The 27,211-nt window shown below is 42.4% G+C and overlaps 1 protein-coding gene across 1 annotated transcript in view; it reads right to left on the bottom strand.

Moving 5' to 3' along the window:
* Nucleotides 1–27,211, bottom strand: part of PLXDC1 (plexin domain containing 1) — a 106,773-nt gene that overhangs the window by 76,539 nt on the left and 3,023 nt on the right. The window contains exons 2-3 of the mRNA XM_056816796.1: nt 13,239–13,426; nt 843–986 (exon numbers count right to left, since the gene is read on the bottom strand). Coding sequence (XP_056672774.1) covers nt 843–986; nt 13,239–13,426 — 332 coding nt within the window. The remainder of the gene's footprint in view (nt 1–842; nt 987–13,238; nt 13,427–27,211) is intronic.

Raw genomic sequence — 27,211 nt, 5'->3', positions numbered from 1 at the left:
GAAGGAAGGAAGGAAAGGAGGAAAAAAGGAAGATAGGGAAGAAGGAAGGAAGGGAAGGAGGAAAAAAGGAAGATAGGGAAGAAGAAAGGAAGAAAAGAAAGGAGGGAGGGGAAAAAAGGTTTTGCTACTTTGCCCTCTCAGTGGAAGAACTTCACCCCTTTAGAGCCCTCAGAGATAAGGAAGGGAGGGTGTTGGGAATCAGCTGAGAACAAATCTAATTTTCTCCCCTGTGACAAGAAAAAAAAAGGTAGAAGAAAGGAAGGGAAGTCAGATGAATGAAGGACTCGGTCTATGGTTGTTATTGTTCAGTCATTTCAGTCATGTCTGGCTTTTCATGACCCCATCTGGGGTTTTCTTGGCAAAGATACTGGTATGGTTTGCCATTTCCTTCTCCAGTATATTTGACAGATGAGGAAACTGAGGCAAACAGAGTTAAGCAATTTACCCAAACCCACACAGGTAGTAAGTATTTGAGGACAGATTTGAACTCAAGAAGTCTTACTGACTTCAGGCCTAACAATTCAATGTACCCCTAGTTACCCCTAACTGTCCTTAGGTCTATTATACTGGGAGTCAAAAGAACTGATCTCAACCCCTGATTATGTCTCTAACTAATTATGTGGCCTTGGGCAAGTTATTCCTTTCCTTAGGTCTCTGCTGTAAAATGAGGGCGTTGGACTAGGTTGTCTCTAAGAACTCTTCCAATTCAACTCTCCTATGTTCTGTGGTTCTAAGCCCTGCGGCCTTGGAAGAATGGGAGGTGGGGGACAGGGTGAGCTATTCTAATATACCCTTAGTGAAAAGACAGAAATCAAGAGAAGAAACACTTCAGGGTTACTCACTGCAGCTTGCCGGTGGGTATTAGAAAGGATTCCATGGACTTTGACTTGACTTCTGTTGGCTTCTGCCACATCTACCCACAGCTCTCTGGTCCGGGTTTCACTAGGGCCATACATTCGAGACATGTAGTAGCTGTGGTTGTCTTCCTGTCAACAGTCCAAGAAATAGAAGGACAAAAGCATTCTGGATGTACTGTCAAAGAACCAAGGTTCCACTACTGGTTTTGCCACTTATCACCTGTGTGACCATAAGCAAGTCACTTAATGAACCCTTTTGAGCTTCATATGCTTTGGTTTCCTCATATGTAAACTGAGGAATTTGGAATAGATGACTAAGGTCCCTTCTGGCTCAAAATCTATGATTCTATGATCTTAAATGAAGGAACAGGAAGTGTAGCAGAAGTGTAGGTGTGGGTGAGGACAAATAACAGAGATGATTCTCAAGCAAGAGGGTAAAAGACAGGTTCCATTCAGGAACATATTTCTGAGATAGAGGTGAGACTGGATCCTTTAGTGGCTCCTTCTTAAATCTTTCTTTTTCTCCCTCTTCCCCTCCTTCTTCCCTCCCTCCTGCCCACCCACCCTCTCTCCTTTCCACCCTCTCTCATTCTCTCCCCCCTCTTTTCCACCCTCTCCATCTTTCCCTCCCTCCCTTCCTTCCTTTCTTCTTTCCTTCCCCATCTCTTTAATTTCTTCCTCCCTCTCTCCTTCCTTCCTCTTTCCCCTTCCCTTTTTCCTCTCTCCTTTCTCCTTCCTAGAATGTAGCATCCAAAATTAAACACAATACTCAAGAGAGGTCTCTGCAGGACAGAATATAAAGGGAGTCTTTTCTTAATAGACTCTTTATTCAACCAATCAAAAAGAATTTATCAAGTACCCACTGTATGTCAGGTACTACACTAAGGATATAAAGACAAAAGTAAAACAGACTGAACCCCCAAAAGTCTTAGAGAACATACCCAGACACAAGTTGTCCCAAAGTCTTAGGGCAGTTTTAAGCCTTCCCTAAAGCTTTTGGGACACTCTGAATAACCTAGTTCTTCAAATACAAGGTAATGAGGCTGTAGGGGTGGGGTTAGCTTCTGGGGGAAGGGGGAATCAGGAAAGACATCATGAAATAAGCATTTAATCTGAGCTTTGATAGAAACTAGGAATTCTAATGGAAGAGCTAAGGAGTTAAACAGCATCACTGAGACCAGAAGTCCATTGGAGAAGTTTGAGAGAGGCAGTTAGGTAGAGAGAGCACCAGGTCTGAGGGGGGAGGGCCTGGGTTCAAATTTGACCTCAGTTCTTTTCTAGCTGTGTGACCCTGGGCAAGTCACTTAACTGGATTGCCTAGCCATTATCATTCTTCTACAGAAGATAAGGGATAAAAAAATAAATTAAAAAAAAAAGAATACCTGGAACAGTTCTTGGCTTGACAATACTTAACAAATGAGGTGAAAATTCTAACTTCCCTCCACGGATCATTCCCTAAGGGCAGGGGGAACTTGCACTATGTCTAAGTTTTTCCTGGCCTCAGCACAGCTCTGCCATTCAGTGTTAGGTAAAAGGAAGTGTGGAAAGACTTTTGTAAAGACCCCTGAACTAGGATACAGGAGATCTGGGTTATTGCGTCAGTTCTGCTGCTAATTCACTATATGACCTTTTTTCAGAGACAGATTGGATCAGCTGATCACTAAATTTCTTTCTAGTTCTGGCATTTTAGGAAAGTACAGTTTAATACTTAAAAAAACAAAAACCTCTTACCTTCCATCTTGGAATCAATGCTGTGTTTTGGTTCTAAGGCAATAGAGCAATAAGGGACTTGCCCAGGGTCACACAGCTGGGAAGTGTCTGAGGCCAGATTTGAATTTAGGACCTCCCATCTGTAGGCCTGGCTTTCAATCCACTGAGCTATCCAGCTGCCCCCCAGACAAGAACTTCTTATCTATCCATCCCCCCCACTCCACTCCCATACTCTATCCTAAGTACCTTTTGAGGGAGCTAGAATTCCAAAGGAAGCAACATAATCATTGACTTCTGTGTTTTCTTGGTATAATGAGGGAGCTCATCAGTCTGACAGAGGAGATATAGCCACTCATCTAAGGGAACCCCCAACCCCAGTCTCTAAGAAAGACTCAGTATTTGTTTGCCTTCAGAGAGCTCCTTTTCTTTCTTTTTTTTTTAAACCCTTACCTTCCATCTTAGAATCAATACTGGATATTGATTCTAAGGCAGGAGAGTGGTAAGGGCTAGGTAATGGGGGTTAAGTGACTTGCCCAGGGTCACACAGCTCTGGTCTCTGGATCTGGCTCTCAATCTACTGAGCCACCCAGCTGCCCCCAGGGAGCTCCTTTTTTGAAGAAGAGATTGGACACATTCTTTGTCCAAAGATAAAATCATTTTGACAAAGGAACATTGAGTACAGATGGCAGGCACTAATGCCAAGGAATGAAGAGGACAAGAATAAGCAAAAAAGATTGGGGTTAATCCAAGAATTCTTCTGGGAAGAGTGGAATCTCAAACCCATATTTGAAGGTGAGTAGAAAATTGGACTGGAAGAAAGGAGTGGAGTCTACAGAGAGGGGGGGTATGAGGGGATTAGGATGGGCAATGACATGAGCTGCATTCAAAGGAGTGGGGATCAGATTCACATGAATCCAGGAAAAGAGAGTGGCCCCACGGATGCTGAAGGTGCTGGTGTGGGACAAGCTTTCCAAAATGGACCATTAATCAGGCTGCCATGAGGTGGCTACAGGGCCAGGATGGCAAGAGAGTCGAGACAGGGCAAGCTTTTCCCCAGAGAGACAATATTCTTACTGCCAGCCTTCCCCAGTGTGAACCCAACTTTGTCTAGAACCCTGTTGGAGGCTGGGCCTTCTCAAGCCAGGGTAGCAAGAATCAGCTCCTGGAAAAAGGAGAATTCCTTCTCAGCTCCTATACATCAGTCAGGAAGGGGCCAGGCCCTTGCTCTGGGGAAAGAAAGAAAGAGACAGAGACAGAAGGAGGTGGGGAGAGGGGGGATGAAGAGAAGGAGGGAAAGGAGGAAGGGAGGGAGGGAATGAAGGAGGGAGGGAGGGAAGGAAGGAAGGAAGGAAGGAAGGAAGGAAGGAAGGAAGGAAGGAAGGAAGGAAGGAAGGAAGGAAGGAAGGAAGGAAGAAGAAGGAAGGAAAGAAAGAAAGAAAGAAAGAAAGAAAGAAAGAAAGAAAGAAAGAAAGAAAGAAAGAAAGAAAGAAAGAAAGAAAGAAAGAAAGAAAGAAAGAAAGAAAGAAAGAAAGAAAGAAAGAAAGAAAGAAAGAAAGAAAGAAAGGCAGGAAGGAAGGAAGGAAGAAAGGCAGGAAGGAAGGAAGGAAGGAAGGAAGGAAGGAAGGAAGGAAGGAAGGAAGGAAGGAAGGAAGGAAGGAAGGAAGGAAAGAGAAGTCTTTATTAAACACTTACTATGTAGTAGGCAGGGAGACACTTTATCCTTTTTCTGGGGAGGGAACTAACAGTATTTACTCTCTTCTAAGGCAGGGAGAAACAATAGTGGTCTGAGCCCCAGGATACTCCTAAAAGCAATATTGGATCTAAACTTTCTTCCCTAAAAAATACTCTGATCTTTTTCTTGGTGTTTCTCAGAATCTTCAAATAGGATTCAAAATCAAGTCTTACTGATTCAATGTCCAGGATTCTATCTATTATACCAGGCTGCTGTCTGCTGCCTCTAACCCTAAACATTGCTCTCTGACTCTCCTACTAGGAATGGACTTCCTCTAGCTAATCAGTATTCATGGCCAGTCATAATAAGAGGAAGATGATTGGGGCTTTGTCCCAAGAAACCAAAATGTAGAAGGCACTAATGATACTTCTGCAGTATAGAAAGAAATGAGTTTAGGATCTAGTAAGGAAAAATAAGTAGTTCATTGGAGAAGCCATCAGATGGCTGTGAGTTCTTCTTCAACCTGCTCTCCTCTCCCCCTCCCAGTGGCCTCCCCAGCAGGACATTTGAGATCGTTGGAGTTTTATGCTCCCTTCTCTGGCCTAAAAATTGCTAGTCAGCTCTGCTTTGCTTTTTTACAAGCTTTCTGCTCCCTCCTTTGTCAATCCATGCCTCTCCTTCTTTCCCAAACTTAGCTCATAATTCCCCCTATTTTCTGCAGGAAGTCTTCCTAGAGTAATCTTATCTACTCTGATCACCACATTACTTCACTGTCTATTCACTGTCTCTTCCCTAGCTAAGCTACACTCTTTCTCTAGGTAATTTCACAAGATCCCACAGTTTCCATTTTCTCAAAGCAGATGGCTGCAAGGTCTCTGTATCCTAATCTTTCCGGAATTCCAGACCTACATCACCAACTGCCTATCCAACTGAGAGTCCTATAGATATACCAAACTCAGTACTTCCAAAACAGAACTCACGTTCTTTCCCCCAAAATCCATATCTCTTCCTCACTTTGCTATGTCTGTTGTAGACACTACTGAATAGTCATTCTAGACATCCAGAATCACAACCATGGAGTCACCTTCAACTGTTCCCTCTCTCTCATCCACATTTCCAGTCAGTAGCCAAATTCTTTGTGGTTGAATCTTTTCAGATGCTTCATGTCTCCATTTGGAGTTTTCTTGACAAAGATAATGGAGTGGTTTTCCATTTCCTTCTCTAATTCTTTGGTAGAGGAAACTGAGGCAAACAGGGTTATGACTTGCCCAGGGTCATACAGCTAGTAAGTGTCTGAGGCTGGATTTGAACTTGGGTCTTCCTGACTCCAGGCCAAGCACTCTATCTTCTGGGTCACCTAAATGCCTTTGGTGACCCTACCTCCACAACATATCCTGCCTCTCTTTCGTTCTCTCCTCTCATGCCCATCTTCCTTAGTCATAATAACCTCTTGCCTGGACTATTAGAATAATCTTGTAACGAGTCTCTCTGCCTTAAGTCTCCACTTTCTCCAATTCATCCTCAACACAGTTGCCAAATTGATATTCCTAAAGGACAAGTTTAACCATATCAACTCCTCTGTTCAAGAAACTTCCATGGTTCCATCTTGCCTCTAGGTAAAACTCAAATTCCTCATGCAACATTCAAAGCTTTTTGCAGTCTGGTCCAATCCACCATTCCAGACTCATTATATATTATTGCTTTTCTGATAGTCTCTGGTTCAGTCAAACTGGCCTTCTTCAAACTTCTATGTTTGTGCCTTTATACTAGCTGGCCCCCAATGGTATAATCCAGTGCCTTCATTTTATAGAGGAAGGTAAAATGAGTAGCCATGAGAAGAGGAGAAGGTGGGGGATAAGAGAGAAAGGGAGGGAGGGTAGGTGAGAGAGAGGAAGAAGGGAGAGAAGATGGATGGAAAAGAGAGGGAGAAAGAGAAAGAGAGAGAGAAGAGGGGGAGAAAGAGAGAGGGGGTGACAGGGGAAGTGGCAGAGGGAGAGGGATGGCAGAATCAAGATTCAAACCTAAGTCCCTAGTTCTGTCCTGAACTACAAATCCAAATTGTATTGAATTTGTCACAAAAATCACTCTGGACAGAAAAGCCTTGTGATTCTCAATTCTTTCTCCTTCTTCCTTCTACCCTTGCAAAGAGAGGCCACAGCCTATTTCAGGATCTCTCATCCCTTCCTGTCTGCAAAATGTTTCCTTAAATTTTTGTTTCTGTGTCTCCGGCACTCAACATAATGCTTTCTACATAATAAATGCTTAATAGGTCTTTTGAAAAGAAGTGATCTGGCATAAAGGCGACTCTCTTGGTAAGACACACACATACACTGTGTCTCTCAAGTCATCAGGATTAGTTTCAGCTGAAAAAAAGCTTGGAAAGCATGAGTCAAAGCAGGAGTTTCTGGTTTCCACCAGGGATGTTGTGGGGGGTAGGTGGGTGGGCAGGAGAAAACAAAATCCTGGGAAACAGACTCTATTCTGGGAATGACTCAAAACTGGTGGTTAATCATTAGGAAAGAAGGAACTGAGAATGTTGGGACTGGATGGGGTTCTCGGGGGTGGGGGAGAGTAGTATATAGGACACAAGGAGGCTTGAGGAAAAGAAGTAACCAGAGAGAGGAGGAGGAGGAGGGAGAAGGAAAGGGAAAGGGTGACCACTAGGTATCAAAATCCATTCACCCTCCCCACCAGACAGATTTGGAAGTCAGATGACAGAAGTTCAAATCCTAGATCTGGTACCTTCTCCCTGGGTGATCTTAGACAAGTCACCTAACTTCTTGGCCTTACTTTTCTGTAAAGTAAATAAATAAATGTAAATATTTAAAATATATATAAATTAATAAATGTAAAAATAAAATACTTTTCTGTAAAATAAATGTCTAGAAATAGATCAACTAAGGTCCCTTTTAACATAAAAATCTGTGTTGCTGTGTTAAAAAGATGACATATCATAGAAGGGAATTCTAAAAGTATTCTGCCTTTAGACAAGGGAGAGATTCTAATATCACAGGGAGTAGAATACAGAGTAGCTTCTCCCTGGAGGAGTGGGGAACAAGCTTGTCCCCTTCCCTACCCCTAGCAGAAATATCATGGCTCACCTACGTGAGTTTGAGGCTGGCTATCAATGCTCTAGTCGCTCCTTCTGCTTTGTATGTTTTCCCTGAGAATAAGCAACTAAGCAGTGATCTTGAGATGGACATTTCTAGCATCAGAGGCTAGTTTGAGAGCTCCTCACATCCTTGGTCAGTGATCTTCAATGGGACCCTGGACAACTATGGCTGTACTTTTAGAGAGGATAACAACAAGTAGGAAGAAGAATTCAGCACTTGGCCTGACTCACCAGAAGACCAGGACCTAAAGGAAATTATCAGCACGAAGCCTTTCTCAAAATGTTTCCTGTTTGCTTTTTTTTTTTTTAAACACTTACCTTCTGTCTTGGAATCAGCTGGTTCCAAAGCAGAAGAGTGGTAAGGGCTAGGCAATGGGGGTCAAGTGACTTGCCCAGGGTCACACAGCTAGGAAGTGGCTGAGGCCAGATCTGAACCTAAGACCTGCCATGTCTTAGCCTGGCTCTCAGTCCACTGAGCTACCCAGTTGCCCCCTGTTTGCTTCTTTTAAACCCTTACTCTCCATCTTAGAATCAATACCAGGTATTGGTTCCAAGGTAGAAGAATGGTAAAGGCTAGGCAATGAGGTTAAGTGACTTGTCCAGGGTCACACAACTAGGAAGTATCTGAGGCCAGATTGAACTGAAGACTTCCCATTTCTAGGTCTGGCTCTCAATCCACTGAGCCACCCAGCTGCCCCTTGTCAATGTATTCTTGTGAATCTTTTTTGTTTGGCACTTCTTTTGCATAGAGGAAATAAGTAGCTCTCCTATACTAGATTTACCTTGTATCTTTTTACTTTCTCCCTTTTGGGGAATACCATAGACCCAAGTCAAACCTAAAGTTTAAATGATTCTCTCTGAGACTCCAAGGAGTAGGGGCAGAGCGTAAAGAGCCAATAAGTTCAAACAAAAGAGTCTAACTCCCCCCAGACTGAATCTAGTCTACATGCTTAGGTCCAATGGTGAGAGAGGACCCTTGGTGGAAAGAAGAGCCTCTTGGGCTCAAAGGAAGTCCTGTGCATAGTTTACATCTATATCTACCCCTGAGTCTTTCTTATTGAATTTGTGAACTGAAGGCAGTACACTTCATATCTGGAACATGGTCTGTCCCTCTGCCTTTCCTTTTTCCCCTCCTCTCCCTCTGTCAAAGGAGCTACTGGGGGGAGCCGGTGTATACATATGGGGAGCAGGAAAGACAGAGCATTGGCTGGGGAAATGATTGATGTCTTGTCTGCATTTGTCCAGACAGGTCATCATCAGGACGGCCAGTCTTCAGGCAAAGTGCCTGGGTGTTCTAGCTCCTCCTGGCGGAAACTGGTGTAGAATTGGGTTATTTATTCACTGGGATACTAGGAAACTCTCCCAATAACCCTTCCCTCATCCCATGTAGTTGATCTCTTATATTCCATGGATCCCAGTTCTAGCCCTGCCCTCACAAACACAGCCCATGCTATTGTCCAGATTGGGTATTACAGGTCAAAAGAGATGCTAGATGGGAAATCTGACACTCACTGAGGGGCAGAGGGAGAGGGGGGAGAAAGACAAGGGGAAGAATCAGGGAGAGGAGAAGGCAAAAGCAGGGCTTGCAAGAGGTGTCTGGCAGTTCTGAAGGAATTATGACACTCTCCACCTCCAGAGAGAGAGAGCTGTTGGAGCTGGAATGCAGATCAAAGCATGTGATTTTTCGCTTTACTTTATTTGTGTTTTTTATTTGGGGGTTTAGGTATTGCGTGAGTATTCTTTTACAACAATGACTAATATGGAAGTATGTTCTCCATAATAATACACATATAACCCAGTAAAAAAAAGCAAACACAGAAGTGTCTGACCCAGATAAGGAGAGAGCTAGCAGAGTGAGCTGGTAAATGTTTAACAACCAACTCTGCAGGAAGGAGTGATAGAGGGAAGGACATTTCTTTTAAGTCTTATTTGCATTATTAGCATTTTCCCTATCACTTTCTAAAGTCTAGACAATCAACAAAACCATGAATCAAATCCTCATTTGTAGCATCAGCTGATTTCTAAGGTATAAATTCTCATGCTAAATCTTTCCTTTTCTCTTTTTCTTCCTCCCTTCCTCCTTCCTTCCTTCCTTCCTTCCTTCCTTCCTTCCTTCCTTCCTTCCTTTCTTTCTTTCTTTCTTTCTTTCTTTCTTTCTTTCTTTCTTTCTTTCTTTCTTTCTTTCTTTCTTTCTTTCTTTCTTTCTTTCTTTCTTTCTTTCTTTCTTTCTTTCTTTCTTTCTTTCTTTCTCTCCTACCTTCTGTCTTAGAATCCATACTAAGTATTGGTTCCAATACAGAAGAATGGTAAGTAAAAGAACAATAATAACTAGGCAACCCAGTTAAGTGACTTGCCCAGGGTCACACATCTAAGAAATGTCCGAGGCCAGATTTCAACTCCATATCCTCCCAACTCCAGACCTGGTGCTCTCTCCACTGTACTACCTAGTTACCTCATACTGAAAATTTAAAAACTGGTCTCTCCCCATTGGAGCCCAGCATAACCCTGGGTCACTTTGAGTGATTGAGAAACAGGAAGATTGGTGCCACAGAAAAGATTTCTGAAATCAGAGGACCTAGATTCAGATCCTACCACTGATGTTTGTTATCTGGGTGTCCTTAAGTAAGTCAATTAACTTTTCTAGGTCAGAGTTTCATCATCTGTAAAAATAATGGTCCCTTCCAACTCTAAATCTGTGATCCCAAGATCTGGTGTGAGAAGACCTGGGATGAAATCCCAGCTTCACTCTTTGCTAATCACGTGACCTTGGGTAAATAATTGAATCCTTCTGAATCTCAGCTTCCCTGGAATGAAGGAGTGAGATTAGGTGATTTTCAAGGTCCCTTTAGGCTCTAAAGCCTATGTAGGGTCTAGGATTTACTTGTACATGTGTGAGAATAGAGGAGGTGTAAGACACGGACTTTGCCTTCAAAATGCTTTCAGAAAATCTCTGTAAAGAAGCTTCTGTGAGCTGCTGGGAATTCAAAGCTGGATCTCCCATGAGAATCCTGTCAGGAAACCAACAAAACAGACAATATTCTTGCACATGCAAATATGAGCCAAGTGCACTCATGTGCCACAGGCTTGAATCATGGGTCTTAACGCAGATGTATTTGAGGAGAGTTTAAGAATTCAGAGCACTTGCCCACTTTGCTCACCACCATGAAATCCTACACACACACACACACACACACACACACACACACAGAAAAACCCAGACTTGGACACACACAGCTCTGTGCACTCACACACACACACATCACTCCATCAGCTACCCAACAGGAAGGCTGGCACAGGTGAGCAGGGCTAGAATTATCCTGCTGGTGAGGCAGCATGCCAGGACTGAGCCTGTGGCTGAGCTCAGCTGTACTGACTTCACTCCCTGCCTCTCTAATCCCCTCCAATCCTTCTACCCCCCATCCTCCCGCTCCAGAGCAGCACCTCAGAGGACTGGGCTTTTTTTCCTGCACATCAGAACTAATTAGGTTCTTTTCTTATCGAACATCCAACCTGCCTCTGAGTCTGTGTCCCCTATGGCCAAGGCAGCCTCTCTCTTTCCTCTCCTGCCAAGAGGCTGCTAGTTAAGTATATGGGAAAGACTGGCATCCTAGCCTTGTCTGGAGGATACCAGGTGCCCCCTGCTGCCCCACTACTATGGCAATGAGGAGAGAAAGACAGGGCTTTGAGGAGGCAGAGAATCAGAACTGGGAGAGAAACCTGGATAAGAGGGGACCTGTTCCTGCCTCTCAAAAAAGAGATCTCAGAGAGAGGGCTACCTATCCTCAAGGGCAGCCCCCCAAACCCTATCTACAATGGATATTTCCACTCTGGTCAGTATTCCAGTACTATCCCATGGAAATCCCCAGAGTTCTCTTCCTCTCCTTCCTCTCCTTCACACACACACACAAAGGCTCACCAATGTTCTCTAGCCCCTCCAAGTAAAAGAAGGGAGCTCTTTGTAAAGGGCATGATCCCAAGATCTTGGGAATAGAACAACCTCTTCAGAATTCCCAGAGACAGAACGTGCTCTTGTACTTGTTAAAGTAAGTCAGAGACTGGAAAAAAAGGAAATACACCAATTTTCTTTCTAGACCTGAAATGCCTTCAAAGGTTTAAAAGAAAAAAAAAAGTCTTGAGGCAATGAAATTACATGGCCTGAGACCTGGAATGTTGCCTGCTGTCTCCCTGGAACTGGGTGGATCAATCTCAATCCTGCTGACTACTAGGGACCCAGAACCACCGATTCAGGCAATCCTGAGCCAACAGGGAAGGACTCAGAAGGCACTGTCAAAGCCAGAGTTACCATGTCTCTTATGAAACAAAGTCACTTCTGTTGAGACAGTCCTGAGATCTCAGGCATTCTGCAGCATGGTCCAACACTTACCCTAGGAATACACACAACACAAAGTAATACAAAGCCAAATATCTGTCCTTCCTCCCCATCTTTACTTTAAATTGAAATACCACCTCCTCTGTGAAGCCTTCCTTAGTCCCCCTCTATTCATAACTTCCCTTTGTGGGGACACTTCTGAATTTGACATTCTGTTTTCATGCTCTTGTAGAATGTGAAATTAGAGTTACCTGTATTTGTATCTCATCCTCTGCTAAATTGGAAGTTTCATGACGAAAGGTTCAATGTCTTAGCTCAATTTGATATGTCTCTACAATACTCGAGGTACATTAAAATTTGTGAGACCTAGCTCAAAAAACATACAACTCAAGGACTCAAGTATAGACAATTAGCCTAACATCAAGCCAGAGGTTCAGGCTTGCCCTACTTTTATCTATTATAAAAAAGCATAAAGGAGTAAAGAGGGGACTGACTGCTAAGTAGCTTAGTAGATTAAGAGCAAGACCTAAAGATGGAAGGTGGTGGGTTCAAATCTGACCTTAGACTTTCCTGGCTATCCCCGCCTCCCATTGCCTAGCCATCATCACTCTTCTGTCTTAGAACCAAAACATGGTATTGATTCTACAATGGAAAGTAAGGGTGGGGTTTTTTAATGATAAAAAAAGTAAAAGAGTAAGTGAGAGTTATAGACTTTGCTACTAACAACAATATAGTGATCCAGGACAATTCTGAGGGATTTATGAAAAGGATGCTATCCACCTTCAGAGAAAGAACTGTGGGAGTAGACAGGCAGATGAAAACCTACAATTTGTCACTTGTTTATTTGGGGGTTTAGTTTTAAAAGATTATTACAAAAATGAATGATACAGAAATGGGTTTTGAGTGATAATATATGTAAAACCCAATGAAATTGCTCATCAACTCTGGGAGAGGGGAGGGAAGAGGGGAGGGAGAGAGCATCAATCATGTAACCTTGGAAAACTTACATGTAGAATTGTTACTGGAATAAAATAAAGAAAATTTAAAAATTAAATTAAATTTTAAAAAGAATGAGAAAATGTTGGTGCCTTCATTAGGAGTCTTCCTTCCCCAAAGTCGGACTGATCTGCCTTCCTGATTGTGCTAATGCTAGGTCACTAGGGTTAAAGCAAAGGAAAGATACCAACAAGCTTTGGGGCAGGATTTTTGTCTCCTTTGCCCACTGTGCACAGCTGAGCACTTTGCAAAGTAAGCAATAGGGGAGATACAAAGTTTAACTAAGCATGACATGGACCGTACCCTTATGGAATTTCCACAGGTGAAGGAGACAGAAATGCAGATAACTATATAACCTAGGTAGGGCATTCCATAAATGCCTTAGGCAAAAGGTTGGGAAGGACAGATCTGTAGCTTGTGTCTGCCAAATAACCCCAAGGTCTATGTATTTGTTTCTTCTTTTCTCGCACCCACATCTGTCAAGCAGCCTTGATGGTCTGAAAAGGGACCGATCCTCTTCTGGGAAGATCCTTCTGAAGCTTCATGATCCCACTCACTTACCACAATCTTCGTCTCATTCTCTGGGAATGTATTGATGGCCAGGGTGCCCCCACCCTGCTCTTGGCTCAGTTGTTTCCTTTCTGGTGAAGGTGCCCGGCCAGTGCTCTCTCGGGCCCTTCTCTTCCAGCCCAGCATCTTCCTCTCTGTATTCCCTGCATCCCATCCTGGACCTCTGCCTGGTCCCTCTCCTACAAACGAGGGGAGAAAACAGAATCCTATCAGTTCCTCTCTGTCCCCAGATCAGAGCTTGAACAAGAAGAGGGCTTTTTAAAAGGATACACTGGCACCATCTTGCTCCTTTATTGCAGCTATAACTAAAATAAACCAACCCACTTCTTCATCTCATTGTGGCACAGTGGAAAGAGCCTTGAAGCCCATGGGTATCAAAGGACTTGAACTCTAGTCACTGCCACTAATTAGCTGTGACAAGAAGAAGCAGATCACTTCTCTCTAGATATCCTTTTGTTCCTATAAAATGAAGATGGCTGGAGTAAACTATCATCCCACTAGACTGTCAGGGTCCCATATTATCTGACACAGAAATATCCAAGAGTGCAGGGAAAGGTTTAAAAATTGTTGCTGGAGTTGGAGGGCACAATAGGTGACTCAGTGGATTGAGACCCAAGCTTGGAGATGGGTAGTCCTGGGTTCAAATCTGGATTCAGACACTTCTTAGCTGACCCTGGATAAGTCACTTAACCTCAATTGCCTAGCCCTTACTGTTCCCCTGCCTTGGAACTGATGCTCAGTTTTGATTCTAAGACAGAAGGTAAGGATTTAAAGAAAAAAGTATAGTCAGGAACACAGCTATCTTTGTGACTATCATCATGGCCAAATATTTCTGTGTCCTTTGCGCCCAAAACCTCAGATGGTTTGCAGCTTAGCCTGATAAATAAGAATCAACAAGAACTCCCACAGTCAATAAAGACCTATGTGGGGGGCAGCTGGGTGGCACAGTGGATTGAGAGCCAGGTCTAGAGATGGAAGGTCCTGGGTTCAAATATGACCTCAGACACTTCCTAGCTGTGCAAGTCACTTAACTCGCATTGCCAAGCCTGTACTGCTCTTCTATCTTGGAATCAATACATAATATTGATTGTAAGACAGAAAAAGGAGAACCTATGTGACAGGAACAGCTAAGTACCAGAGTAGATAGAGTGCCAGGCTTGGAGTTGGGAGGACCTGGGTTCAAATCTGATCTCAGACACTTCCTAGCTATATGACCTGTGCAAGTCAATTGCCTAGCCTTTGATCTTCTTCTGTCTTTGAATAGATACTAAGCACTTCCCAGTTGTGTGACTCTGGACAAGTCACTTAGCCTTCATTATCTAGCCTTTACTGCTCTTCTGATTTGGAACCAACACATAGTATTCATTTTAAGATGGAAGGTAAGGGTTTACTAAATTAATTTACTTATTCAATGACATACCAATTGAACTACCAAAAAATTATTTTATAGAACTAGAAAAAATTTCATCTGGAAGAACAAAAGATCAAGAATATCAAGGGAATTAACAAAAAAAAAAGTGAAGGATGGTAGCCTAACAGTATCAGATCTCAACCTGTACTATAAAGCAGTGATCATCAAAATAATCTGGTCCTGGCTAAGAAATAGAATGGTGGGTCAATGGAATAGATTAGGGATAAATCACCTCAGCAATTTAGTGTTTGATTAACCCAAAGACTCCAGCTTTTGGGATAAGAACTCACTATTTAATAAAAATTGCTGGGAAACTGGAAAACAATATGGCAGAAACAGGTATAAACCAATATTTCATACCCTATACCAAGGTCAGGTCAAAATGGGTATATGATTTAGACATAAAGGTTGATTCCATAAGTAAATTAGGGGAACATAGTTTACCTGTCAGATCTTCGGAGAAGGGAAGAATTTATGATCAAATAAGAGATAGAGAATGCTACAAGTTATAAAATGGATAATTTTTACTACAATAAATTAAAAAGGGTTTGTTTATGGTCTCATTTCTCAAATATATAGAGAACAAAGTCAAATTTATGAGTATAAGTCATTTCCCCATTAATAAATGATCAAAGGATATGAACAAGCAATTTTCAGATGAAGAAATCAAAGCCATCAATAATCATATGAAAAAATGTTCTAAATCCCTCTTGATTAGAGAAATACAAATTAAAACAACTCTGAGATACCACCTCATACCTATTATATTGACCAATATGACAGTAAAGGAAAGTGATAAATGTTGGAGGGGATGTGGCTAAATTAGGATACTATTGTGTTGTTGGTGTACTTGGGAACTGATCCAATCATTCTGGAGGGCAATTTTGGACTGTGCCCCAAAGGCCATAATACACTTTGATCAAGTCATATTGCTACTAGGTCTATATCCTAAAGGGATTTTTTAAAAAGAGGAGGGTACCTACTAATACAAAAATATTTATAGCTGCTCTTTTTGTGATGGCAAAGAATTGGAAATTGAGGGGATGTCCATCAATTGGGAAATGACTTATTAAATGATGGTATATGATGGTGATGGAATACTATTGAGTTATAAGAAATGATGAACTGGATGATTTTGGAAAGACTTCCATGAACTGATGCAGTGTGAAATAAGCAGAACCAGAAGAACATTGTACACAGTAACAACAATATTGTGGGATGATCAACTGTGAAAGACTTGGTTATGCTCAACAATCCTGAAGGACTATGACAAGGAATGCTCTCCATCTCCAGAGAAAGAACTGTTGGGGTCAGAATGCAAATCAAAGCATACTGTTACTTTAGTTTATTTGTGTTTTTATTTGGGGTTTTGCTTTTATGTGAATATTCTCCTACAAAAATGAACAATATAGAAATATGTTTTGCAAGGTAATACATGTATAACCCAGATTAAATTCCTTAAACATCTCCAGGAGTGGGGAGAAAATGGTGAGAGAAAGACAATTTGGATCTTATAACTTCAGAAAATATATGTGGGAAATTGTTATTACATGTAATTGGGAAAATAAAATATCTTTAAAAAGAATTGCTATTAAGACCGAAGGTAAGGTTTTAAAAGAAAACAACAACAAAAAAACTATATACAATATAGGGGGATGTATATAGGGGCACATAGGAAAAGCCACTGAGGATACATCAGAATTTCTAAAACCATAATTGCCCTGTGATCATAAAGCTTCACCTGGTTTTCTTGCTTAGCCTTCTGGCAACATCATCAACTCTGCAGTCACAATATGAGAGACAGAGAGACAGGGAAGAGAGGGAGGGAAGAGAGGAAAAGACAAAGACAGGCAGAGACAGAGACAGAGAAGAGGGAGGAGAGAGACAGAGGGATTGAGAGAGAGAAGAGGAAAGGGAGAGGGAAGAAGGGAGGGAGAGAGGGAGAGGGGAAGAGAGAGAGAGAGAAAGAGAGAGAGAGAGAAAGAGAGAGAGAGAGAGAGAGAGAGAGAGAGAGAGAGAGAGAGAGAGAGAGAGAGAGAGAGAGAGAGAGAGAGAGGGAGAGTAGTGTCCAAGGCTTTTGGTTTGAGTTTTTGCCATCCTGTTCCCAGATAGCATTACCATCATTGCTCTTTAAGTTTCACACTATGGACTCATGACGACAGTCACAAGAAGAGCTGTGTTCTTACTAACACTTTTTAAAGTTATTTTTTAAAGTTTATTTATTTAATTAATTCCCAACACTTTTAAAGCCTTTCCCTTTTTGTTGTTGTTCAGTTGTTTCAGCAGTGCCTGACTCTTCCTGACCCCATTTGGGATTTTCTTGGCAAAGATACTGGAATGGTTTACCATTTCCTTTTCCGATTCATTTTACAGAAGAAGAAACTGAGGCAAACTGAGCTAAGTGATTTGCCTAGGATCACACATCAAGTAAATTTTGGAAGCCAGATATGAAACAGGGTTAAGTAACTTGCCCAAGATCACATAGCTAATAAGTATCTGAAGTCATATTTGAACTCACAAAAACGGGTCTTTCAGACTCTCTCCTCCTGAGTCACCTAGATGCCATTTCCCTACCCTCTTGGATATTTCTGTGTCAGATAACCCAAGACCCTGAAAATCTAGTGAGATGACAAGTAATACCAGCCACCTTAATTTGTTATGAATAAAGTGATGCTCAAAGATAAGCAATTTGTTGCTTCTTCTCACAGCTAATTAGTGGCCATTCTGAGTTCTATGCTCTTATGGTCCTTTCCAGGTCCAATATTTTATTTTAAATGATAGATAAACTGGGCATGGCGGTGAGTGCCTATAATCTCTGAAATGAGAAAGACTAAGAATATGGATTGGGAGTTCTGAATTCAGTGGATAGAGAGTCAGCCCTGGAGTCTAGAGGACCTGGGTTCAAATCTAATCTTGGGACACTTCCTACTTGTGTGACCCTGGATAAGTCCTTTAATCCCAGTTGCCTAGCCCTTGCCACTCTTCTGTCTTAGAATTGATATTTATTATAGAATTGATATATTATTATAAGATAAGGCTTTATAAATAAAATAAAATGGCTACAGCTCATGAAGGCACCAATCCTGACCAATAAGGTAAGCCCCCAAAAGTGAGGAGAACCCAGGATGTCTGAGGGGACTAGCTCCAATTGGAAATGAAGCAGGACAAAATTTCCTTGCCTGGCAGTCGTGGGATTGGGCCCATGAGTAGCTGTAGGGAGACCCAGTCTCAAAAATAAACAAATGAATGAATAAATTAATTTGAAGTAAACCATCCCACCTCGTTATCTCTTCAATTAAAACAAGGTTGCCATGCTACTTCCTCCCTTGGCACATTTCAGCACCGCAGATGTGCCTCTCAATGACACTTTGATGGATCTGTCTTTTGCAGATAGACCTAAGGAACAGATGGGTGGATCAGAACCCTGATAACAAGTGTTCAGGTGCCTCTAATTAGTCCAAGAACCTTTGCCTTGACACTGAGCAATCCTGGGCTGCTTTGGGAGCCCTGTGTGGCCATCATGTGATTTCTTTTCTGCTTCCCCACTGTAGATAGAGAAGAACGGAGCCTGGAGACCACAAGGGCTAGGGGGTATTTCTCTTCAGAGGATGAGGATGGGGAGCCAGGAGTCAGGGATGAGGGGAGGGATGGGGACAGAGCCTGGTAGGGAGGCTATAGTGCTCCCCAGTGTGGGGAACATGGTTCGTCATTAGATATTTTATTCAATTAAGTCATTCTTGGCGGCTGGTGGCTGCTGGGCCCCTGCCTGCTGGTTCTCACTTCTCTGCCTGTAATCGGAACCAGATGCTCTCTGAGAAAGGACAAGACCACTCTGGGGGAAGGGGATAGGAAAGGGGGAAGAGAAGAGAGAGGGGGTCTGGGATCTCTCTCCCCTGAGATGCCCAGGGGCTACCCATAGGCCAACTAGGGGATCAACCATGGAAAGGGTGATGCCTTGCCCTTTTCCAGTTTCCCCAAGACCCTCTTCAAAGGTGCTCCCAGGCATTAGAAGGACTCTGGCTCAGTGCCTTCCCTCCGGGGTGGGGTTGGGCCATGGAACTGCCTCCTAAGCTTGGGGTCAGCCCTGCCCCTTTGCTCTTCCCAACCAGGACTGTTTGTGCTGAGGAGCTGGCTGGCCTCCCTCACTTAGTAATGGGATTTAGCTCTAAAACTTGGGGGTTAGCCAGAGCAGAAGGGGAACATGTGCAGAGCACCACGGGAAAGCCTATCCCTCAGGCTGGAGGAAGGTAAGATGGGGAGGGGGCTCTGAAGCTACCCTTAGACAAACCCAAACATGAAGCACAGGTAGGGCTGTGCTGAGGAGGACATGGCCAGTGTGGTCAGAAATGGAGGCTAAGAGGTGAAGGGATGGAAGAGGAGGGAAGTATTAAGTACCGAATGAAAGGTATAGATGTTCACCCTAGGCAAAAGGCTTTCTTAAAAAAAAAAAAAAACAGTGAGATGGGTTGATTTGTCCCCATTTTACAGATGAGGAAACTTTAGGCTTAAAACACTAGCCTAAGACAGTTGTTCAGTCATGACAGACTCTTCTCGACCCCATGGACCATAACTATTCATGGGGTTTTCATGATAAGGATACTGGAGTGGTTTGCCATTTCCCTCTCCAGTAGATCCCTTTTGTCAGGCAATCCAGAAGTTGAGTGACTTGCCCAGGGTCACACAGCTAGGAAATGTCTGAGGTCAGATCTGAACTCACATCAACCTGAATCCAGACCCACTGCTCTTAATCATAGAGTCACAACCACCTTGCCCAAGATAATGCAACTAAAAAATGGCCAAACCAAGACTTAATCCTGGACCATAGAATTACCCTGGGATTAGGAGAGACTTTAGGAATCCTCTAGGTAGGAAATCCAGAAAAAGAATGAGTAGGACAGTATTGGTACTCCCATGGCACATTTAATATACTTTAAAATGTATGCTTTAAATATTTTAACATATTAAATTAAATGTTTTAATGTGTTTCTTCAAAAAACAATACTGCCATGATGAACATGGAAATATGTACTTCATGATAGTGTATGTATAACCTATATCACATTACCTGACATTCTGGGAAAGGAGAAGGTAAGGACGAGAGAGAGAACATGGCTTGCAAAATGCCAGAAAATGATTATTAAAACATTGAATCGACACATGACAAAAATAAAAATAAAGGGGAAAACCCCTCTACCGCATGTAATAGATATTCATCATTTCATATATAATCCTCTTTTTATGTTCTTTTCTTGCATATTGAAACATTTATGGTTGTTGATGTTTGTATAACAGGGAACTGACCCATGAGGGCTCACTTCTGGGAGCATGCCTGGGGGACCCATGTGGATGTTTGGAGAGTCTGCTAACACTCCCAGGGTAGGCCCTCATTGGCCAATACTCTATTATATGTGTTAAGAATGTAATAAAAATTTTAAAAAAGAAATCATCTAGGTCAACTCTCTTTTTATAGATAAAGTAACTGAGACCCAGAAACATGAAAGGACTGCCCAAAATTTCACTTGAGTGAGAGGGCTAAAACTCAAACCTCAGTGCCAAGGGACATCTGTAGGCATGTACATATGCCTGGCATGTGTACATAGACCCACCCAGGCTTTTCAGACCATAAACACATGCACACAACCTGTGGTCTCTCTTCTCTCCCTAATGCACCACTCACTCCGCATACGTCATTCCTCCTGATTCCCAGCCCTATTGGCCTTATATTCTCATCCTTTATACTCCCACCGGAATGTGGATGCAGTCAAAGGGGCTGAGACTCAGTTGTGGGAGGCATCAAACACAATGTCTTTCACCACCAGCCACAAGCATGTTTCCCCTGGACTGAGATTCCGGAGGTGTACCTGCCCCAAAACACATTGGGCTATTTCATAGGTGAGGGCTGCCTCATTTGTCCCTCTCCAAGGAAGAGCAGAAGCTTGAGTAAGGGGTCATGTCACCATGCCCAGGGGTCTGGCATCCTAACAGTATGTCCAACTAGCTCTGGGGGATGATGTCTCCACTCTGATGACAGTACCACCCATCCATCCCAGCAGTCCCCTGCCCCTGGGACACAAGAGAAATTTGGCAATAGGCTCAGGCCCTGTCATCTAAAGCCTAAAACCTGTCAACAGCTCTTTTCCCTACCCTCAGCACAATTCTCCACTCAGCTCTGCATTCACATATTGCCCCAGTTGGACCCAGAATAGATCAGAAGTTAAAGAAGGGTTTTCCTTCGGGGATGCCTTTTGGTCCAAGTTCTCTGAACTAAGAATTAGGGAGTCTGGGTTCTAGAACTAGCACTGCCACTAACTTGGGTAAGACACTCACTCTGTGGTCTCAGGTTCCCCCTCTATAAATCAAGGAGATGGAGTTATTTGACCCCAAAGGTTTCTTAAAGATCTAACTCCTATGATCCTTCCAGTCCTGACATCCTGCTCTTCCCTTCTCTACTGTGTCCAGGGCAAAGGTCAGCCTTGGCAGTGGGTCCCCTTACTTCTTGACTTCTAATTTGGTCAACATTGTGGTGCAGCTGCTCCCCACTGCTGAAGGGTCTGCCTTGTTCTTGGGTGAGTTTCCATCACTGTTATTTAACTCCCATCTATAGACTAGTCCAGGTGAGTCTTTCTGACCTCTTCCCTTTAACTCTTCTGCTCTCTACCCAGGAGAAGGCTGGAGGCCAGAGCTAAGAAAGCTATGGACAACAAGAAGCTACCCAGTGTGGAGAACAGAAGGGAAGTCTAGAATTGTGTCCAAGAAGTTTCCTAGAGACCTGGGATGGGAGGTGCTGGCTCTTCTTTCTCTCACAGAGGGTTTTTAGAATGTCTCTGTTTCTTTAGGTGATTAAGGCTGGGTCAGGACTGGGAATGCATGAATTTTTGATACTTGGTCTATCCCATATGGTAAAGTCTAGAGTCAGGAAGACCTGAATTCAAATCTGGCCTCAGACACTAGCTGTGTGACTCTGGACAAATCACATATGCCTGTTTGCCTCAGTTTCTGTGAAAATTAAATTTAACTCTCCCCTGATTATAGCAATGAAATTAATTAACTCTCCCCAGATTGTGAAGATTAAATTGTAACCCTTGCCCATTTTTTAGATTTAATCATCAAAGGTGTAAACACCCCATTTCACACATTAAGTGGGAGGTCTGTGACCCATGTGTGAAATAGTGGGTGATGAATCAAAATCAACTGACTGCCCCTGGGCAGTCCTAAAAGCAAAAAGCATCAACTGTGATTGGTAGATATAAAAATTAGGGGAAGTGACACAAAAGTAAGTGCCTTTAAAAGGGAGTGACAACTGCCTGAGTGCAGTTCAACTTGGAACTCTCACTGGAGTAGAACCTCCTGTGAGAGAGTTCTACTGGGAGCTCTACTGGGAGTTTGACTTGGAGTGGAGGCTAATAAAGAATCTGCTGACTGGACTGACACGTGGTGAGTGAAAAGCTAACTCTTAATTGCTGATTTTTTTCTGAAGAGACTGGCCTCAGAAAAGATCTATCCTCTTGAGAGACTTCCCCTGGTCCTTGGCTTTGCAGAGGCCAGCTGAAACTAACTCCCTTCCCAGGTGTGTGTGTGGCAGGGGGGGAGTGGGGGTCGAGAGCAAATTACTTAGTGCTTAGGCTATATATCTTACCCTATCCTCTCTCTGATTTCATTCTTCATTCTTCTCTATATTTTGTAAATAAATTATAAAATAAATCTCTTTGGAATTAAATTCCTGGTGACCACTCTTAAATAATCAAGTCCAACCCTTAAAAAAAAAAACCTCCCCCCCCCCCACTTACAGTTCCCAATCTATAAAATGATCTGCAAAAGGAAATGGCTAAACTCTCCAATATCTTTGCCAAGAAAACCTCAGTCATGACAAAGAACAACAACTTTCCCATATCTGATCCCGAATCCCCCTCATTTCCTAACACTGAGTTCCATTCTAGATACTGAAATGCCAGTTCCTAACATTGGATTTTCATCTCTGATATTGAGCCTACCATTTAATCCCAGACATTGTCCCCCCTATATTAGATCCTAGTCCCCAGTTCCTGACACTGGGCCCTCATCTTCAGAGATTATCAGAATCTGTCTTCCAGAGAGACACTGAGGGATCAACCAAAGCCTTCCCTCCCATTTAAGAAGGGTTCTAGACCATCCTCCCATGATGCCCTCACTTATCTCTTGGGAATACATCCCTCAGCATAGACTTGGGTGAAAATACTGAACATCAGAACAAAGGAGGGGAAAAGTATTGGGTTGGGAGGAGGGGTCAAGATGTTGGGGGAACCAAAAGAAGATTAAAGAAAAAGAGAAAAGATCAGAAATACATGGAGAGATCATACATACAGGAAAACTTGACAAAGCAAGATTGATAAGTAAAAGGAGTCAGGGCAAGAAGACAGGTTTGACAGTTTTAAAGTCTTTCCCACCAGAAAAGCCTAGAATCTGTGGTCCAATCTCAGATAACTTAAGGTAAAAAGCTTGAAAAGCAATGGAAGGAAGGGGAGAGACACCAGACCTTCCTGCTGTGACATAAAGCCCCCATTTATTAATCTTCTCACCTTTTTCTCCTACCTCTGTCTATCCTCACCCAATCAAGCTTCTGAATACATCCATCACCCTGTCTCTACCTATCTCCCTCATATCTTTTACTTCTCCATCTCTTTATGTTTCCACTTTAAAGTATTATAAAATTTTCAAAATTGAAGGGATCAAAATCTTATAGTCCAATTGACTTGTGGTAAGTGACCTCAGCAAGACAATCTATGACAAGCCCAAAGATCCCAGGTGTGGGGACAAAAACTCACTATTTGATAAAAACTACTGGGAAAATTGGAAATCAGTGTGAGAGAGATTAGGTTTGGATCAACACCTCACACCCTACACCAAGATAAACTCATAATGGGTGAATGACTTGAACATAAAGAAGGATAAATTATGTGAACACAGAATAGTATACATGTCAGAACTTTGGGAAAGGAAAGATTTTAAAACCAAGCAAGAGTTAGAAAAAGTCACAAAATGTAAAATAAATAATTTTGATTACATCAAATTAAAAACTTTTTGTACAAACAAAACCAATGTAACCAAAATTAGAAGGGAAGTAACAAATTGGGGGAAAAAATCTTCATAACAAAAACCTCTGACAAAGGTCTAATTACTCAAATTTACAAAAGAGCTAAATCAATTGTACAAAAAATCAAGCCATTCCCCAATTGATAAATGGGCAAGAGACATGAATAGGCGATTTTCAGATAAAGAAATCAAAACTATTAATAAGCACATGAAAAAGTGTTCTAAACCTCTTATAATCAGAGAGATGCAACTCAAAACAACTCTGAGGTATCACCTCACACCTAGCAGATTGGCTAACATGACAGCAAAGGAAAGTAATGAATGCTGGAGGGGATGTGGCAAAGTTGGGACATTAATTAATTGCTGGTGGAGTTGTGAATTGATCCAACCATTGTGGAGGGCAATTTGGAACTATGCCCAAAGGGCGATAAAAGACTGTCTGCCCTTTGATCCAGCCATAGCACTGCTGGGTTTGTACCCCAAAGAGATAATAAGGAAAAAGACTTGTACAAGAATATTCCTAGCCATGCAGTTTGTGGTGGCAAAAAATTGGAAAATGAGGGGATGCCCATCAATTGGGGAATGGCTGAACAAATTGTGGTATATGTTGGTGATGGAATACTATTGTGCTCAAAGGAATACTGAACTGGAGGAATTCCATGTGAAGTGGAACGACCTCCAGGAAGTGATGCAGAGTGAGAGGAGCAGAACCAGGAGAACAGTATACACAGAGACTGATACACTGTGGCACAATTGAATGTAATGGACTTCTCCATTAGTGATAATGCAGTGATCCTGAACAACCCAGAGGGATCTATGAGAAAGAACACTATCCGCATTCAGAGGAAAAACTGTGGGAGTAGAAACACCAAAGAAAAACAACTGCTTGAATACATGGATCGAAGGGATATGATTGGGGATGGAGAATCTAAATGAACATCCTGGTGAAAACATCAATAGCATGGAAATAGGTTCTGATCAAGGACACATGTAATACCCAGTGGAATTGCTGGTGAGCTATAGGAAACGTGGGGGGAGGGGAGGGAGGAATAGAATATGATTTTTGTTACCAAGGAATAATGTTTGAAATTGACCAAATAAATTTTTTTTTTAATCTTCTAGTCCAAACCCTTCATCTTATGGATGGAGAAACTGAGGCTTATTATAGTTAAAAGAGTATTGCCTTGGGGGCAGCTGGGTAGCTCAGTGGATTGAGAACCAGGCCTAGAGATGGGAGGTCCTAGGTTCAAATCCGGCCTCAGCCACTTCCTAGCTGTGTGACCCTGGGCAAGTCACTTGACCCCCATTGCCTAACCCTTACCACTCTTCTGCCTTGTTTATTGGCTCCGAGACAGAAGGTAAGGGATTTATTTTAAAATAAAATAAAATAAGCTATATATATATACTCCTTAATGAAGCAATACAATTACCAGACATATACTCCAAGGAAGTCAGAGACAGAGCCCCATTTGTAGAGGCAAGGAACTGAAAACATTGTAGCTGGCCATTATCTAGGAAATGTCTGAACAAACTGTGGCATTTGAGCATAAGAAGAGAAAATTACACCCTAAGAAATGACAATAAAGAATTTAGGAAGACTGATGCACAGTGATATAAGCTGAGCCAGGAGAACAGTCAGCCAATCAATAAACAATTGTTATTGTGGTTGTTGTTGTTGTTGTTGTGTCATTTTTCAGGTATGTCTGACTCTTTATGACTCCATTTGGGCTTTTCTTGGCAAAGATACTGGAGTGGTTTGTCATTTCCTTCTCCGGCTCATTTAACAAGAAGAAGAAATTGAGGCAAACAGGGATAAGTGACTTGCTCAGAGTCACATAGCTAGTAAGGGTCCGAGGCCAGATTTGAAATGGGGAAGATGCATTCTATCTACTACACTACCTAACTGCCCATTTATTAAGCACCTACTATAAATCAGCCATTGTGTTAAGTCCTAGGAACACTCAAAAAGGTAAAAGATTGTCAATTGTTGCTCTCCGCCAATTTACAAGATAACTACAATAACATATAAAAAAAACATTAAAAATAACATTAAAAAAACCCCAATGACCCTATGTTTTCTCAGACTGCTGGAGAAGCAGATCTCTCACATCTTGACAGGGAGATGGCAGACTAGAACTTAAGAATGAAACATGCATTTTCTCACATGGCCAAAGGGTTGATTTATTTTGCCTGACTATACAGGGTGTCACAAAGACTTCTGAGATAGCCTGTACTTATTTAAAAAGGAAGGTTTTTAAACCTAAAAGGGATGCAATGGGAAGGGAAATGAGAGGAGTAATTGGAAAATAATATAAGAAAAAAAGAAGGGCAGCAAGATAGCTCAGTAGTTTGAGAGCCAAGCCTCAATGGGAAGTCCTGATTTCAAATTTGACCTCAGATACTTCCTAACTGTGTGGCCCTGGGTAAGTCACTTAACCCCCATTACTCAGCCCTTACTGCTCTTGTGACTGGGAAGGTAAAGGTTTGCCCCCCAAAAAATGTATGAAGGTAGGAAATGTATTGGGTATCTAAGTGGTACTGTGGATAGAGCACCAAACATGGAGTCAACTTCCTGAGCTCAAATCTGTGTGACACTTAATATTGTTTGCTTCAGTTTCCTCCTCTGTAAAATGAGCTGGAGAAGGAAATGTCAGCATACTCCAGTATCTTTGCTCAGAAGACCCCAAAGGGTCAGACACAACTAAACAACTGAGAGATGTAGGTCAACTTCAGCAAATAGCTGGTAATCTAAACTGGCTTAGACTATCTGAATGGAAGAAATTGCAAGAGGACTGGAAAGGCAATTTGAAGCAAAACTGTGGAAAGCCTTGAACACCAAGATAAAGAGCTTATATTTATCTTAGACACAATAGAGAGAGAGTCAGTGAATATTTCTGAGCAGAAGAGTGACATGTTGCATTTTAGGAAAATTAGGTTGGCAGCTATGTTTAGGTTGGAGATAGGAGAGACTGGAGACAAGGGGACTAATTAAAAGGCTTTTTGTAGGAATCCAGGCAAGGGGTGATAAGGTTCTATACAGAATTATGTGAAGAACAAGAAGATACGCTTGGTTTCTTCCCAGACAGAAGCAGTCCCCTCAATCTCCTGACTTCCCACTCACCTTCCTAATTGCAGCTCTAACTGAAGTGATTTTGTGCCTTTATAAAAATTCAAGAATGGAACTGAGAACAGAACTCAGCTCTCTAGGTCTAACCCCTTCTAGCTCACACATATCCCACCCCCCTCAAGGATTCCTTGTGCCAGAAATCTGGGAGAAGGAACCCTGCAAACCAGGTCTTTCCAAGACTAAGGGAGTGGTGATGGGGAGGATAGAAGAGACTAAAATCTAGGATCATAGAAAATTTGCCATTCTGGAACTAGTTCAGTTTCAGAGCAGCCCAGATTCTAAGGGTATAATAGGTCCCAAAGGAGGTTTGAGAAATTGGCTGGCATGCCGGAACTTTGATTTAGGAGACCTAGCTTT

Source organism: Monodelphis domestica, chromosome 2 (assembly GCF_027887165.1).
Source record: "Monodelphis domestica isolate mMonDom1 chromosome 2, mMonDom1.pri, whole genome shotgun sequence".
In the NCBI taxonomy this organism is placed as follows: domain Eukaryota; kingdom Metazoa; phylum Chordata; class Mammalia; order Didelphimorphia; family Didelphidae; genus Monodelphis; species Monodelphis domestica.
The sequence above is the reverse complement of the archived record's forward strand: the minus strand, read 5'-3'. Positions and strand labels throughout refer to the sequence as shown.